The sequence below is a fragment of the Trematomus bernacchii genome, unplaced genomic scaffold (genome assembly GCF_902827165.1).
Source record: "Trematomus bernacchii unplaced genomic scaffold, fTreBer1.1, whole genome shotgun sequence".
NCBI classification, from domain to species: Eukaryota; Metazoa; Chordata; class Actinopteri; order Perciformes; family Nototheniidae; genus Trematomus; species Trematomus bernacchii.
Genome location: NW_022987528.1, coordinates 526,565 through 543,339, shown reverse-complemented (window position 1 = coordinate 543,339; position 16,775 = coordinate 526,565). Strand labels below are relative to the sequence as shown.

The 16,775-nt window shown below is 40.1% G+C and overlaps 1 protein-coding gene across 1 annotated transcript in view; it reads right to left on the bottom strand.

The window, feature by feature from the left end:
- Window positions 1-16,775, bottom strand: part of cad (carbamoyl-phosphate synthetase 2, aspartate transcarbamylase, and dihydroorotase) — a 56,207-nt gene that overhangs the window by 34,683 nt on the left and 4,749 nt on the right. Inside the window, exons 5-17 of the mRNA XM_034121269.1 lie at window positions 15,954-16,095; window positions 15,330-15,501; window positions 13,844-14,029; window positions 12,941-13,050; window positions 11,572-11,714; window positions 8,372-8,503; window positions 6,777-7,010; window positions 5,539-5,760; window positions 4,432-4,620; window positions 3,024-3,148; window positions 2,064-2,197; window positions 1,826-1,938; window positions 636-800 (exon numbers count right to left, since the gene is read on the bottom strand). Of these exons, the coding sequence (XP_033977160.1) occupies window positions 636-800; window positions 1,826-1,938; window positions 2,064-2,197; window positions 3,024-3,148; window positions 4,432-4,620; window positions 5,539-5,760; window positions 6,777-7,010; window positions 8,372-8,503; window positions 11,572-11,714; window positions 12,941-13,050; window positions 13,844-14,029; window positions 15,330-15,501; window positions 15,954-16,095 (2,067 nt within the window). The remainder of the gene's footprint in view (window positions 1-635; window positions 801-1,825; window positions 1,939-2,063; window positions 2,198-3,023; window positions 3,149-4,431; window positions 4,621-5,538; window positions 5,761-6,776; window positions 7,011-8,371; window positions 8,504-11,571; window positions 11,715-12,940; window positions 13,051-13,843; window positions 14,030-15,329; window positions 15,502-15,953; window positions 16,096-16,775) is intronic.

Sequence of the window (16,775 nt, the reverse complement as noted above, 5' to 3'; positions counted from 1 at the left end):
TATGCTTGAAATAGTGGCTCTGAAGCAGCTTTACTCGCGATTGAGAAACACCCAGTGTCTCTATCTACAACACTTTCCCCGACATTTCAAACACTTTTCCTGGGTTGAAAAGTCAGGTGACTATTACAGGGTTCATACACTTTTTCACCAATGATTTTCAATGACTTCTCCAGGACCTTTACCTAATTTTCCATGACCAAAAAAATGACTCTTTCTCAGCGGTACCACTGAAAATGGTTTATTTTAACATGGACAGGAAAATAAGGTCTGAAACATGTTGTGCCTATCTAAAACAAATCAAATAGGCTTACTAGCTTCTACACGCTAAAGCAACTAAAATCTCTCACCAGCAAAACACCTCGTCAGTTAAATGCCATTTTACGTTTCATTACTATACAGTGTTTATTATCATTATAGTATTACTATTTCTGCGATTAGATAAAATATAAATTATATTTGATGCAACTTTAGTTACATTTCCATGACTTTTCCAAAACTTTGGGACAAATATTGTTTTCCATAACTTTTCCAGGGCCTGGAATTAGCATTTTGAATTTCCATGACTTTTCCAGGTTTTTAATGACCGTAAGAACCCTGCTATTAAAGTAATATCGTATCGTATGGTTTATGCTTACCTGGTTGTATGTCTCCAGCAGCTTCTCGTGGTCGGTGATGTTCTTCATCTTGTGCAGGAACCAGCGGTCGATCTTGGTGAGGTCGTACAGCTGATCCACCGTGTAATTGGCTCTGAGCGCAGACGCCAGAACGAAGATACGCTTGTCTGTGGGAGTCTGCAACTCCTGGAGAAAAAGAGGGGCAGAAACAAAAAGGCATGATCAGGTATCTTAATTGATCAATTCATCTCCCCTCCAACACACACACACACACACACACACACACACACACACACACACACACACACACACACACACACACACACACACACACACACACACACACACACACACACACACACACACACACACACACACACACACACACACACACACACACACACACACACACACACACACACATCACACACACACACACACACACACACACACACACACACACACACACACACACACACACACACACACACACACACACACAACACACACACACACACACACACACACACACACACACACACACACACACACACACACACACACACACACACACACACACACACACACACACACACACACACACACACACACAATCTTGCACTAATGTACATTCTCAAAGATATTGAAGTGACTGTTATTTTGTATCCATTGATTGTTGTGCTATGAATACATGTGTCTGTTGATTGTGTATAAATAAGTTAACATTTTTGTATTTGGGATTGTGGGAAACGGTATTTCGATCTCTCTGTCTCTACACACAAACTGAAACATTGACAATAAAGTTGACTTTGACTTTTGAACTACAACTTTTATTTTGTCAGCTATGAGATCAGCCATGTCTCACCATTTATTCAAGACATGACCTACTGATATAGCAAGAAATTGTCATTTAAACACATGTATTCCTCTGTAAACAATGACCCAGTAAGGCTTCAATCAACAATTATCTACCTGACAGTATACTGGCTCAGTAGCCCATTAGCACCATCTGTTGGCCCAGTTTGAGATGTCATTATTGTGCAACTGCACCACCTCCATAGACTGACCAGTGACTTGTCATTTGTACAGGCCTTTTCCCGCATGATTATAGTTTGTATATGACAGTTTTGATAACTGGGCTTAACAAGTCAAAGAGGGAACAGTTGTCAACAAGCAGTACGTGACTTATTAAGTCTTATTTCCTTTCTTACCTCTTCAGAGACGGGTTTGATGGTGTGGTCAAAGCCGACACAGTTCTCGTCCACCATCCTCAGAGCTTTCTGGAAGGCCTCCTCAAAGCTGCGGCCGATAGCCATCACCTCACCTGTGGAGAAAAAGACCGATGAGGATCTACTTACAGAACATTTGTTTACAGAATTAGAAAGACCAAGGTTCCTCTCTTCCAGCACCAAAGCATACTATAATTAATAAAGATTCAGTGTCTCTTACCAACACTCTTCATGGAGCTGCCGATCGTGGTGGAAACCCTGAGGAACTTGCTGAGGTCCCAGCGGGGAACCTTCACCACACAGTAATCCAGACTGGGCTCAAAGTTGGCTGTTGTTGAGTTGGTAACAGAGTTTCTACAGAAAAATAGGAAGAATTTACGGATTTAAAAAAATATATTGGATCACACAAATCCAAAAAATACTGAAGAGATTGATGCAAAGTCCAGAAACGAAAATCTAAACCCTAATCTAACATTTTGTAGATTACATTTAAAAAATCAAAAGTGAACAAAACACTGACATTACAATAAGAGAATTTGAAAATCAACCAAAAATCTTACAGACCCTAAAAACACATTTCTAACTTCTAGAGGTACATTTTGAGTAAATTGTCCCAAGACAAAAGTCTCATAATATATATAATAAACAGTACTTTATTATTTCTAAATTTGGGATTTTTTTGATGGGGTCACAGAACATGTGAACAGGCATTACACATGAGATAATATATATATATAAATCATAAAATAGACATGGAATGAAATCAAACATAAAAATAAAAAATATATATCAATCCAGTAAAACATTACTACACAAAAGAAACAATACAAATACAAAAAGATTTTCTGATTAATTAGCATTTCATCCATTCTAATTTAAATGAGATACATACTTCGGGGAGGAGGCGATGCCGTACTGACATTTATTGTTTATTATTGACATTTTTGTTTTACATGACTGGTTTTCTATTTATTAGTTTGTATGTCTGTTTGTCTTCTGTCTGTGTGGGATTGGTTTGCCCTGGTGTTAAGCAGTATTTACAGTGTTACTCTACCTATTTTTCTACAAAGTGAAGATTTGTTGACCTACTTTTGATACATGCTCTGAGAGAATAACTGTATGCTGTTGAAAAAACCCAATAAACACATTTTAAAAAGAAAAAGAAAAATGAGATACATACTTGAGTTGTGGCAGTGGGATCCCCAGGCCCAGCTTAGCCGCTACATACGCCAGAGGATAACCAGTGGCCTTACTGGCCAGCGCCGAGCTCCTCGACAGGCGGGCGTTCACCTCGATGATGTAGTACTGAAACACATCAACATTCATGCACGATTTAACTAAATATGTGACGCTGTTTGATCTCCTGTCCAAGGAATATTTCTGTGTTTTTTTTAAATACTCAATCTCAATCTTTATTTATTTATATAGCACATTTAAAAACAACCTCAGTTGACCAAAGTGCTGTACAGGGAACAAATATAAAATAACACAATAGGAGTAAAATAATAAAACAATAATTAAAAACGATTAAAAAGCACAATAACTAGACATATATTTTAAAGGTCACCTATCATGCTATTTTTAGGCAATAGCATAGGTCTCAGATATATACAAATATATAAAAAACATGTCTATGAAGTGTTTTGCTCAAAATACCAAACTGATCACCCATTCTAGCCATGCCTCATATCCCTCTATTTCACTTCCTGTTTCAAAAGTGCTGATTTGGGGTATAAAGCTTTAAAAATATAAAAAGGAGGGGTCTGAGTTCATGCGGGACCCGGCAGCTACTGTCTAAACTAAATTCTGCCGTGATGAAACGCCATATCATGGATTATCAAGGATTATTTCTGAAACAGTATGGAGCTCAAAGGCTTTCTCTCTTGCCGGTTATACCACAAGGTGAGTTCCTTTTTATTTCCTGCTTCTTCACACACATGCTCTCCAGTACAGGTTAGCTCTGAGTGTTAGCCATGCTAATGTAAACAAAGACCATATTACGTCCAAAACAGTCGGGCATTGTTTCTGATAGCAACATTTCTGATAGGGTCGTGGGTCCACATTTCAGATATTACGTCATATCGGACGCAAATCTGGATCAGCTCCGTTGTAGCCCCGTTTTTAGAGATTTGGGTACGGAGGAAAAAGTGCATTTTGCATGATAGGAGACCTTTAACATATATTTTAATTCCTTGTCAGCTCAAGCTTCAAGGGAATCTCATTAGGATCACTGAAGATTATTTTAATATTATTTAAATATTGTTGTTATGTGTTCTGTAAAAGCACTTTGGGCTGCTTTGTGCATGAAAGGTGCTATACAAATAAAGTGTATTATTATTATATATTATATAAAAACACGTACAAATATCAAAATGTTATGCTCAACTAGTATTCAAAGCCAGTGCAAAGAGGTGAGTTTTTAGCTGAGATTTAAAAAGTTCAATCGACTGAGCAGTCCGGATTTGTAAATATTGTGTTTACCTGTTCAGACATCAACATTCATGCACAAGTTTTAACAAAATATGTGCAGGTATTTGATCTCCTGTCCAAGGAATATGTTTTTTTAAATATTGTGTGCACGCGTTTACCTGTTCAGACTCTGGGCTCAGAGCGTACTGGATGTTGCATTCTCCCACAATGCCGAGGTGCCGGATGACTTTGATGGCGGTGTTTCTCAGCATGTTGTACTCGTGGTCGTTGAGCGTCTGACTGGGCGCCACCACGATGGATTCTCCAGTGTGGATGCCCAGAGGGTCAATGTTCTCCATGTTACACACCTGAAATAAGTTTAGTGTATTAGTTGATAGTGTCGTGGACAGTCCCCATTGATCAACTGTCACAAAAAACAGTAATAACTTTAGCCAACATTGCTCATTTCCAGCTGTTGTCCCCGGCCAGATGATAATAGACACCTTTTTAAAGTCACAATACATCAACAGCATTAGTTATAAAGAAAGGACGAAAGACAAGTAGATACAGGCGAAAGGATAAAAGAGAACAATAAAATGCAAACAACACACGTTACTTTACATACATGTCACATATAGCACATCACAATCACATAAGGAAATCAAATTAAGTTTTTTTGTTAAAGTTTCTGTCTAGACAATCTTTCAGATAACTCATTTGAATTTTGAGGCAGGTACGATTAATGGGGCGATAGAATAGTTATTTTTCATCTAAATGAACACTGCAAGAAATGGCATTTGTGTTGCATTCATATGGTGTTAGCATGTTGGTACATGACTTGCCAAGTTGACGTCATCTTACGATAGGAAGCATATTGTAAAAACTGATATTGCAATATTTTCTCACCCGGCAAAATATCCTGGATTTGAAAAGATGCAGGATATTTTGTATATATATTTTGTATATATCTAAACATCTATATAACCACCACAGCCCCTGGTAGACCCTCACACACACACAACAACACAGACTATAACACCTCTTGTCGTTAAATACCAACCAACTATGTGCAATATGTGCAATATTTATATATATATATGCCGTTAATAACTGTGCAATATATACCTGGCTGCTAAATCCTCAGAACTGTTACTGATACTTTTTTAAGCATGCTTCTTAGGTAACATTAAGCTGTCTTTGGCTCTTTTCTGCTGTAACAATGTAAATGTCCCCTCTGTGGGACGAATAAAGGTATTCGGATCATCCTCTGTGTCCTCTTTACTCACAGTGATGCAGTTGTCGTAGGCATCGCGGACCACCTCGTACTCGATCTCCTTCCAGCCTTTCAGGGATTTGTCCACCAGGACCTGGGAGGTGTGGGCGAAGGCGGCGGTAACCAAGGTGACCAGCTGCTCTCTGTTGTTGGCGAATCCCGAACCCAGACCCCCGAGAGCGAACGCCGAGCGAACCATCACGGGGTAACCAATACGTGCTGCAGCCGCCACCGCCTGGAGAGACAGAGATTCAGATCAGAGATGGCAGAGAGTACACATCCTTTACTCAAGTAGAAGTACAGATACTCGTGTTTAAAAATACTCTGGTGAAAGTAGAAGTACTGACTAAACTTCTTTACTCAAGTAAAAGTAAAGAGGGCTTTGAAATGTACTTCAGTAAAAAGTACCCATAACTAGCAGCTGTTTTAAAGAGTACCTGACCTCCCTTTATATTAATAGAACAATAATGTCATTGTTAGCTAATGAATGTTTCCATGCTGAACAACGGCAACATGACAACGTTTTCATTGGTCCCTCTTCTTTAGAGAAGACCAGGAAATGATGGATACACGGATCGTGTTCAAATCAATAGGCACGCAATGACTCTAAATAATAATGATCACGCCACCAAACACACATTCAAACTAAAGGAACCAGCCTGTTTGGAAAATGTGAGAAGTAGAAAGTACAGGTATTTGGGTTCAACATGTAAGAAGTAGAAAGTACAGGTATTTGTGTTCAACATGTGAGAAGTAGAAAGTACAGGTATTTGTGTTCAACATGTAAGAAGTAGAAAGTACAGGTATTTGTGTTCAACATGTAAGAAGTAGAAAGTACAGGTATTGGGTTCAACATGTAAGAAGTAGAAAGTACAGGTATTTGTGTTCAACATGTAAGAAGTAGAAAGTACAGGTATTTGTGTTCAACATGTAAGAAGTAGAAAGTACAGGTATTTGGGTTCAAAATGTAAGAAGTAGAAAGTACAGGTATTTGTGTTCAAAATGTAAGAAGTAGAAAGTACAGGTATTTGGGTTCAAAATGTAAAAAGTCAAAGTAAAAAGTGGTCAGAAAAATAAGTAGTGGAGTAAAGTACTGATACCAGAAACATTTACTGAAGTACAGTAACGAAGTATTTGTACTCCAGTACTTCCCCCCTCTAGGAGTCAGGATAGCAGACAGGCTACACACTGTACATTAAAACATGATAAAATAGGGCATGTTTTGGACTAATGAAGGTAGTGTTTCCTGACCTGATCCACAGTCAGCGCCGCCTCACTGGGAGCAACGTGCTCATTGATCTCCTCCATCTTCTCCACAAAGATCTTCCTGTCCTCCGTCATCTCGATGGAGGCCACCGGCGTTCCCAGGACTTTCACATCGTATTTCTCCAGAACGCCGAGCCTGGTGAGCTCCACGCCGCAGTTCAGAGCCGTCTGACCGCCGAAAGTTAGAAGGACACCGTCCGGACGCTCGTTCTTTATCACCTGAGAGAGGCAAAGTGGCAAGAAGGCAGATTTTATCACATCTGGACGCAATTATTATCTCTTTTCGGTTTTTGTCTGTCTCTATGTATTTTTCATCGTTTTTTGTATTATTCTAGGTCAAAGTGTCTTTGAGTTTTTCGCTATATAAGTTTCATGTATTATTATTATTATTATTATTATGATGACAAAGTTCAGGAAAGGATATTCAATGGAATAATTAATTAACAAGATAACATGTACTTTTAGCAATAGTAAATATAAAATGGAAAATTAATTTGTTTCCATTCTAAAAAAAACTACTTTTTGTATTGTTTAATTAAAACCCTTAGATGCATAAGTGGGTATTTTATGACCCGGTGAGGTGGTTTTCTTGAAGTATCTTTGTAATTAAAAAATTGTATCATTTCATATTCCAGCTATTCCTCAAAAAACATGTTTTGGATATCATGCCATTCACATTTTAAATTTACATTTGATACATTTTAAGAAATTGTAGTTTTTGTATTTCTACCCCAAGCTTCCATAAGTGGGTCAAAAATGACCCGCATGCATTTTCTATGGGAACCTTTGATTCTTATCACCTGTTGCCGTCAGGAATACATTCACTGTAGACCACACAGACTAAATCACAAGTGACACCCCTCAGGAAGATTATTTTACACAGCCAGATCTGATACCTGTCAGTATAATAATAATAATAATAATAATAATACATTATATTTTTATAGGGCTTTTCAAGGACTCAAAACCGCTTTACAATATAAGGGAAGGTTAGGGTGGGGGGTATAGGACTATCAAACTTGATCAACCGGCATGGATTGATGGGGGGTGGGCTATGAGTAGACACGAGGAGAAGAGATGAGTTTTGAAAAGGGACTGGAATACTGTGAGGGTCTCAGAATAGCGGAGGTCTTTGCATCCATATGTTCAAAACGTTTTTTTTCAAAATGTAAAAGAAATGTCTAAAATTATAAATAGTGAAAAATTAAATATAAAATATTTCTAGTGTGAATAAAAATATAATACTAAATATTATACAAGTGATTTCTCTTAACCAAAATGACAAAAATGGCATACAAACTCATATTATTCTAATACAGGTCCTTTTTGACCCACTTATGGAAGAGTGTGGGGTCCAGTCACTCTAAGGGCATCTAAGGGTTAAATTGTATAAAATAATATAAATGACTTATTCAATTCTGGGTTTCAAGAAAATATTTTCTAAAAGAGCAAAAAATAAAACAATTAAATGTTTGAACTAAAAAAGTGTATGTCTTATGGACTTCTCCTACAAAAGGCATTCCTCCTGTAGGGTAGTTAGCACATCCACAGCACTACAGTGAAAAGGAGTTCCTCTGTACCTGAGTGACATATTCTGCTGTGAGTGGCAGGAAGTAGACTTTGTCAGCGAGGCCCTTGGACGTCTGAACGGTGGCGATGTTGGGGTTGATCAGCACAGTCTGGACATTCTCCTCCTTCAGAGCCTTTATAGCCTGGGAAAGCAAACGGATAGAAACATGAACATCTTGGACTCAGCTTTTCTCTAATGCACAATAAAACATTGGCACGTTCTCTTCAGCAGATTTAATGATGCTATATTGTTCTTTTAGCAACTGAAAAGTGTCACCACATCACCGCAGCCAAACAATAGCAATCAGCCACAGGAGCCTCTTTATGTGCATCAAGTTCACATTAACAACATCAGAATATCTGCACTGCTCTTATAAAAAGGTCTTCCTATATTTGGCAAAAGGTGGAGTCACGCCACAACTGTGCTGGTCCAGTAAGTTCATTGTGATTTCCCCACATCTTTCGAACCACTTCAGGGTCTTCAACCTCCTGATCAAAGTGTAATGAATGGTTCTGACCTGCACCTTAGCGCACACACAACTACACACACACGTGTTGTTTTTTACCTTTGCTGTTTTATTTTATCATTATTATTATTTGTATGTATTTATCTTTTCATATGGCTGAGATGTTTGTATCTCAGCCTGTGGAGTGAGACTATGGAACAGTGTGAACGTGGAGTGAGACTATGGAACAGTGTGAATGTGGAGTGAGACTATGGAACAGTGTGAACGTAGAGTGAGACTATGGAACAGTGTGAACGTGGAGTGAGACTATGGAACAGTGTGAACGTGGAGTGAGACTATGGAACAGTGTGAACGTGGAGTGAGACTATGGAACAGTGTGAACGTGGAGTGAGACTATGGAACAGTGTGAACGTGGAGTGAGACTATGGAACAGTGTGAATGTGGAGTGAGACTATGGAACAGTGTGAATGTGGAGTGAGACTATGGAACAGTGTGAACGTGGAGTGAGACTATGGAACAGTGTGAATGTGGAGTGAGACTATGGAACAGTGTGAACATGGAGTGAGACTATGGAACAGTGTGAACGTGGAGTGAGACTATGGAACAGTGTGAACGTGGAGTGAGACTATGGAACAGTGTGAACGTGGAGTGAGACTATGGAACAGTGTGAACGTGGAGTGAGACTATGGAACAGTGTGAACGTGGAGTGAGACTATGGAACAGTGTGAACGTGGAGTGAGACTATGGAACAGTGTGAACGTGGAGTGAGACTATGGAACAGTGTGAATGTGGAGTGAGACTATGGAACAGTGTGAACGTGGAGTGAGACTATGGAACAGTGTGAACGTGGAGTGAGACTATGGAACAGTGTGAATGTGGAGTGAGACTATGGAACAGTGTGAACGTGGAGTGAGACTATGGAACAGTGTGAACGTGGAGTGAGACTATGGAACAGTGTGAACGTGGAGTGAGACTATGGAACAGTGTGAACTTGGAGTGAGACTATGGAAGAGTGTGAACGTGGAGTGAGACTATGGAACAGTGTGAACGTGGAGTGAGACTATGGAACAGTGTGAACGTGGAGTGAGACTATGGAACAGTGTGAATGTGGAGTGAGACTATGGAACAGTGTGAATGTGGAGTGAGACTATGGAACAGTGTGAACGTGGAGTGAGACTATGGAACAGTGTGAACGTGGAGTGAGACTATGGAACAGTGTGAACGTGGAGTGAGACTATGGAACAGTGTGAACGTGGAGTGAGACTATGGAACAGTGTGAACGTGGAGTGAGACTATGGAACACTGTGAATGTGGAGTGAGACTATGGAACAGTGTGAACGTGGAGTGAGACTATGGAACAGTGTGAACGTGGAGTGAGACTATGGAACAGTGTGTATGTGGAGTGAGACTATGGAACAGTGTGAACGTGGAGTGAGACTATGGAACAGTGTGAAGTGGAGTGAGACTATGGAACAGTGTATTGATTATGGAACAGGTGAACGTTGGGAGTGAGACTATGGACAGTGTGTATGTGGAGTGAGACTATGGAACAGTGTGTATGTGGAGTGAGACTATGGAACAGTGTGTATGTGGAGTGAGACTATAGAACAGTGTGTATGTGGAGTGAGACTATGGAACAGTGTGAACGTGGAGTGAGACTATGGAACAGTGTGTATGTGGAGTGAGACTATGGAACAGTGTGAATGTGGAGTGAGACTATGGAACAGTGTGTATGTGGAGTGAGACTATGGAACAGTGTGAATGTGGAGTGAGACTATGGAACAGTGTGTATGTGGAGTGAGACTATGGAACAGTGTGTATGTGGAGTGAGACTATGGAACAGTGTGTATGTGGAGTGAGACTATGGAACAGTGTGAACGTGGCGTGAGACTATGGAACAGTGTGTATGTGGAGTGAGACTATGGAACAGTGTGAATGTGGAGTGAGACTATGGAACAGTGTGAACGTGGAGTGAGACTATGGAACAGTGTGAATGTGGAGTGAGACTATGGAACAGTGTGAACGTGGAGTGAGACTATGGAACAGTGTGAATGTGGACAAAGCGATGTCCAGACATTAACCAGTTCAAGAGGAAATACAGAGAAATTATTTTCTCGAGGTACAGGGATGGGGAAGGTGTTTGACTATGTGTATATGTGTATATGTGTGAGTATGTAGGTGTGTATATGTATATGTGCATATATGTATATATGTGTATGTATTTGTGTATGTACATATGTGTATATGTATATATGTCAATCAACAGGTAAAGCAAATTAATAATAATAACAATAATAATGATAATTATTGCAGATTATAGATTTTAAATCAATCATTTAGGGACAAGGGGGTGAGATTAAATAAGTTATACTTCTTCTCACTCCTTTTCGAACACTAGATGTGGGACTGTTTATGTTGCTAATGCTGTTGTTGTAAATTTCATTTTTTGTTTTGATTTCTCTTACATGACTGCAACATTTTTTTTGTTTTGTAATTATTTATTTTACTTGTTCGAAATAAAATGTATCAATCAATCAATATGTCTATTTTATTATTATTATTATTATTATTTGTATTGATCTCTTTTTGTACTTTTTTCTTATTATTATTTTTCTTATGTTGGCTATGTAGATACAGGTAAATGAAAATGGAAAAACTGTTGACCAAAATGTGAACGTGTATGTATAATGAAACTGAATCTGAAATAAAGTTACAAATAATAATAAAAGGTCTTCCTGACAGACCTGGGATCCGGAGTAGTCGAACTCCCCGGCCTGTCCGATGGAGAGTCCTCCGGAGCCGAGGATCAGAACCTTCCTGGGGCGGATAACCTCCTCCGGCTTCGGGGAGTCCGGGTAGGCGAGGTGCTCCAGGACACGCTGCTTCACTGAGAAACCAAAAGGAATCCATGCACACATGTTTACATGTTTTTGCGACTATATAATAAATGTTAGAGCCGCATGAATGACAAAAAACATTATTGCGATTGCTTTGATATGTTTTGCCTTTACCAAATATTGCACTTGATGCAATTTGGATATTGCACGAGTACACTTTTGATACCACTTTGGAATAATTGTGCAGCTTTAATAACTATAATACCCCTTTATTCAAACATGTAAGTACAACTCAACACTGAACTAACAGTTGATATTAATAACTTAAAGGTCCCATGTCATGGCCATTTCTACTGATCATAATTCCATTGTTGAGGTCTACTAAAATATATTTATATTGTGCAATGTTCCAAACTCTCATTGGTTTCTCATACAGCATCTCTGTATAGTATGTGTATTCACTCTCTGTCCTAAACGGCTTGTTGGAGCTCCTGCCCCCCCCTCCCTGTGAGCCCAGTGGCCGTCTGCGAGACAGCGAGACACAGCGAAACCCAGCCCCAAACACACACGCAGCCTGGCTGGGAGTTTGTGTGTGTGCCCAGGCTGAGTTCCTCGGTGTCTCGCTGTCTCGCCGACCCCACACCAGTGAGCCAGCTCACAGTGTCCCGCTCCTCGCAGCAGCGAGCCTCGTAACGTCCCGCCGAGTGTGTGTGTGTGAGGAAGTCCGCGGATTGGTCCAAACGTAACGGCTCCGCGGACGCCGTTACGTTACGTCACTATACCCGAAATACGTCACTATACCCAAGAAGCAAACAATGGAAAAAGAGAAATGTCCAACGAGGCGTTCTGGGGCAGCATGGACAGGTCTTTTCTGTGTTAGAGTTTTACTCGCTACAGGGTGAACTTTGAGGGTTTGTGACTCTGCAGACCTTTTACATGCAGAAAAACCTTCATAACACACAAGGGGACGGGTAATAACCAGAAAAGCATGACATGGGACCTTTAAGGGAGTAAAAACTGGTAGATTATAAGGCTGGGATGGATTCTAACAACATATTAAAGTTCGACCCGAGCCCAGTATTCATACGATCTTCTTTTTTTTTAAGGCAGACAGAAACACACTCAAACTAAGAATATAGTCATAAGAAATTACGAAAAACTAAAGTGTGTTAATGATGCTATCAAATCCAAAATTGTCCTGACAAATGAAGTGTTTTCAAGAAGGGTGAAGTGAGACAAATAAAACAAAGTGCTTTAAAAATGAAGCAGTTGTTACCAGATGTGGTGATGTTCCCCTCCTTGTGGTCTCTCACGGTGTCGAGGAACACATCGAACAGACCTTCCAGATCTCTGGGGCCGGCCATGTGCTCCGGGTGGAACTGAACACTGGAGAAATGAACCAAAAAGGTATTTAATCACAGAGTGTATTCACCTACAAGGCATCTATATAAATAACTACATCGTTATGGAACATGGAGCATTTACAGTTCACCATCTGTTCTTCTTTTACAAGCTATTTCTCAGGAAGAAGCAAACGTCCTAACCTAAATGAGTCGTAAATGGGGTTAGAGTTATTTACTGTTGTTAGGTTAATGGTCTTGTCCTTTTGTGGACATTATGTTTTCTCCATTTGCTAGCAGATGTGTTTTAAAGAATCCTATATATAGTATGTTTGTCACAGCCCCTCCTCTTCAATTCTTGGTGTGAACATGTGGATATAAGACCCTCTGCAGACTTTCTGACTTTTGCTGCTTGACACTCTGTGAAGATGTACCTTAACTCCCTAAAAGACCGTCTTATTCCAAGAATCTTCATTTCAGTACAACGGAAAGGTTTCTTCACCATTTTATATTATTTACTGGTTTGTCTGAGTAAATCAAATCAAGATTTATTATAGCCCCAAATCACAAGATATGCCACAAAACAAAATACAAACGTCATAGCATAAAAATGATAAAAATATTATACATCAACATAAGTATTGCCATGTGATAAAAGCATGTGACTGAAGTGATGGAAACTAGGTGATGGAAATTAGTTGACAAGGAAGACGGAGTGCGAAGAGATGGGTTTTGAGTTTGCTTTTAAAGAGTCAACAGGTGCTCGGAATGAAAACGTGATTCACGAGACACTTTTCAGTACGTTTCCACCACAACATCCCCCAGGGTCCCCGCGTTACCTGAAGAGGGGCTTGGTGTTGTGCACGATGCCCTCGTTGGTGTGGTCGTTGGCGTTGGTGAACAGGACGTCCCAGTCTGCGGGCAGAGAGTCGGGGTCCACCGCGAAGCCGTGGTTCTGACTGGTGATGTAGCAGCGCCCCGTTCCCTTGTGGATGCACGGCTGGTTGTGGCCGCGGTTACCATATCTAAGAGAGGACGGAGAATTCATGAAATATGCAGGATTATACTCTAAAAGGAAAAATTCAGATTATTATAAGTATGTTTTCCGTTTGGTGTCGTGGATGGAAAGGTCCTAAAGCCGACTAGTGTACATTATTTCAGGTAGTAGTTGTGTTTGTCGTATCATTCTGGGTTTTAATGGATACATCCTATACATTAATGCCTAATGAGAGCCTAAAAACCCTACATTTCTTTTTCAAATGTGACTGATTATATTTCAAAATGTCAGCCGTCAAAAACATAAAAAAAAAAATACAAATGACTACCAACAAACACCTGTGTTTCTATTTTAAAGAATTGTATTATCTTACAAGCATTTTGGGAGTTCTGTTACTTATAAAAGTATAAATCTTACAAACTACAAGTAGAAAATGCATCTTAATAATGTTATCTTTGTGGAAATGCAACATTTTTCCAATTGATTTTTGAAAACAAACGATTTTTGATTCAAACAACACACATCTTAAACAAGCAATTTCCTGAGGGATACAAGTCCTTCAAATCCTTTTAATTTCAAAGATAGAATTGTACATAGTGTTGACATGCTAAATAATGTGTGTTTTGGCAAAAAGGGGCTCAACTCGATTGTGTAACTGAAAAAACATTTAGATTGGGTTTCAAACTGAGAGCTCCAGGTAAAGAGACTGGGGTCCAATAATGAAATACCTGCAGCCTTTTAGAAGCAGCCCTGCCAATTATTTTATTATCTGCATTTCCCTGCAATCACACAAATGTTTATCGAGATGCCAACAACATTCCCACGGTCAGTGGGAACAGTTTCTGTGACCTTCACACGGAGCCTGATAAAGCTCTGGAGTCTCACAGAAGTGACTGGACTCTGCAGCGAGGACAGGAACGGCTTGTCTTGCAGAGCGGCTTGTTTGTTAAGCCTTTCTCATAACAACACTGCACCGCTCAGCCAGACTGCTGAGAACAGCACAAATCTGCCGTTCACATCCCAACACACACAGAAAAAGTGCGGGAATGATGTTGGTGTTTCAGGAGAGAGAAAAGGGATTTAGAAGAGGTTCCCTGGTTCAGGTCACCAAGGCCACATTTCTGTCTTTGTCCAGTTCTGAAAATCCTCTACAAGCTTTGCAAGAGACTGACTGAAGCTCCAGATGTGAGTGCATAGCAACAGTATGCTTAAAATGAAATTGGACACTTTGCTTGTTAAAAGACATGTCAAAATGTAGTAAAAATACCTCTGTTTGTGTGAAATTAGTTTGAAAAATGGCAGTAGAGTGCGCAGTTTGAGGTACTAACTTCATCTTGAAGGTCTTGGATCCGATGACTAGAGAGAGCAGCTGGTGTCCGAGGCAAATACCGAAAACGGGCTTTGGATGATCCACGCAGACCACCTTCCTCATGTTGTTGATGGTGGCCTTACACAGCAGGGGGTCCCCGGGGCCATTACTGATGAACAAGCCGTCGTAATCTAGAAAAAGACAACAAAACAGAATAAATTATGCCTCCTTCATCACTAATAAAGAATGGACTACAACTGTGTCACACTGCTAATATACACTATGTGAACAACAACAGCCTTTTATTCGCTTTTCTGGTTATTTCTCGCATCTAACTTTTAAGTTGGTAGTATTTAAAGCTGCATAAACAATTATTTCTTTAATAAATTGTTAAATAAATGTGTATGAGAGTTTAGAGGCAAGGGTTTAATGACTCAATCACAAATGGAAGTTTCTTTAAAACAAACAAAAGCACAGCTGTCCCATATTGTGGTTATATGTTCTGTAAATGTAAACCATAATTATGCAGATATCTTGCAAACCAAACTGGTCGTTGATTATAAAGCAACCCTTCACCAATGTGCTCCTCCATATCTGGCACCTTAGTACAATTTAAGTCCATTATTAGCGGTGTGTGACGGACCTTTGCTGTCCAGCGGGTGATCCCAGGGTACGACAGTGACGCAGGCCCCCCGCTCAGCCAGGCAGCGGATCTGGTTGTATTTGATGCCGCAGTCCACCACTGTGATCCTCAAACTACCGCTGGGGTTGAAAACTCTGGGCTCCTGGAGACAATCAGAGGGGGAAGTAATCAAATAAGCATGTCTTGGTGTAAAAAAAAAGGACTGTTTGCAGTATAGTGTACACGCATTAAGATAAGAAGTACTTTATTGATCCCAATTTGGGAAATGTTTGTGCTGCAGCAGCATAAAGACATGGCATCGTAAAATAACAAATAATAGACTAGAAATAAACAAGAAAGTAGATAATATACATAGGCGCTTTCACACCAAGTACTTTGCAGAACTTAGTTCATCAGAACTCTTTAGTTCTCATGAACTAAGTACAGATCGCGTTCACACCTGAATAAGTTCCCTGAGGAAGGATTAGGCAAATGAAGCCGCTGACGTCACTTCTTCTTCTTCTGCTTTGGGTTTACTGGCAGGCCGCAAACAACTTCACGGCGTATACTGCCACCCGGAGTCCCCGGCCGGAAGTCCCCGGAGTTGGGGACTGGCTTCAGTAGAAGCTGCTGGGACTCCCAGAAGCTTCTACTGAAGCCTTCCGAGTAAATCGCCAGAACGCCGACACCTCCTCATCTCCACCGCTCCCATGTTTTCTTTTGTGTTGCCATAAGTTCGTCTCTCTCCGTTGGTGCGCGGAGCTAATGCTAATAATGCTAATGCGAGCAAATAAAATGGCGGCTTCACAAAACTTTTTGGGAGTTTTACGGGGCGTGGTTTGC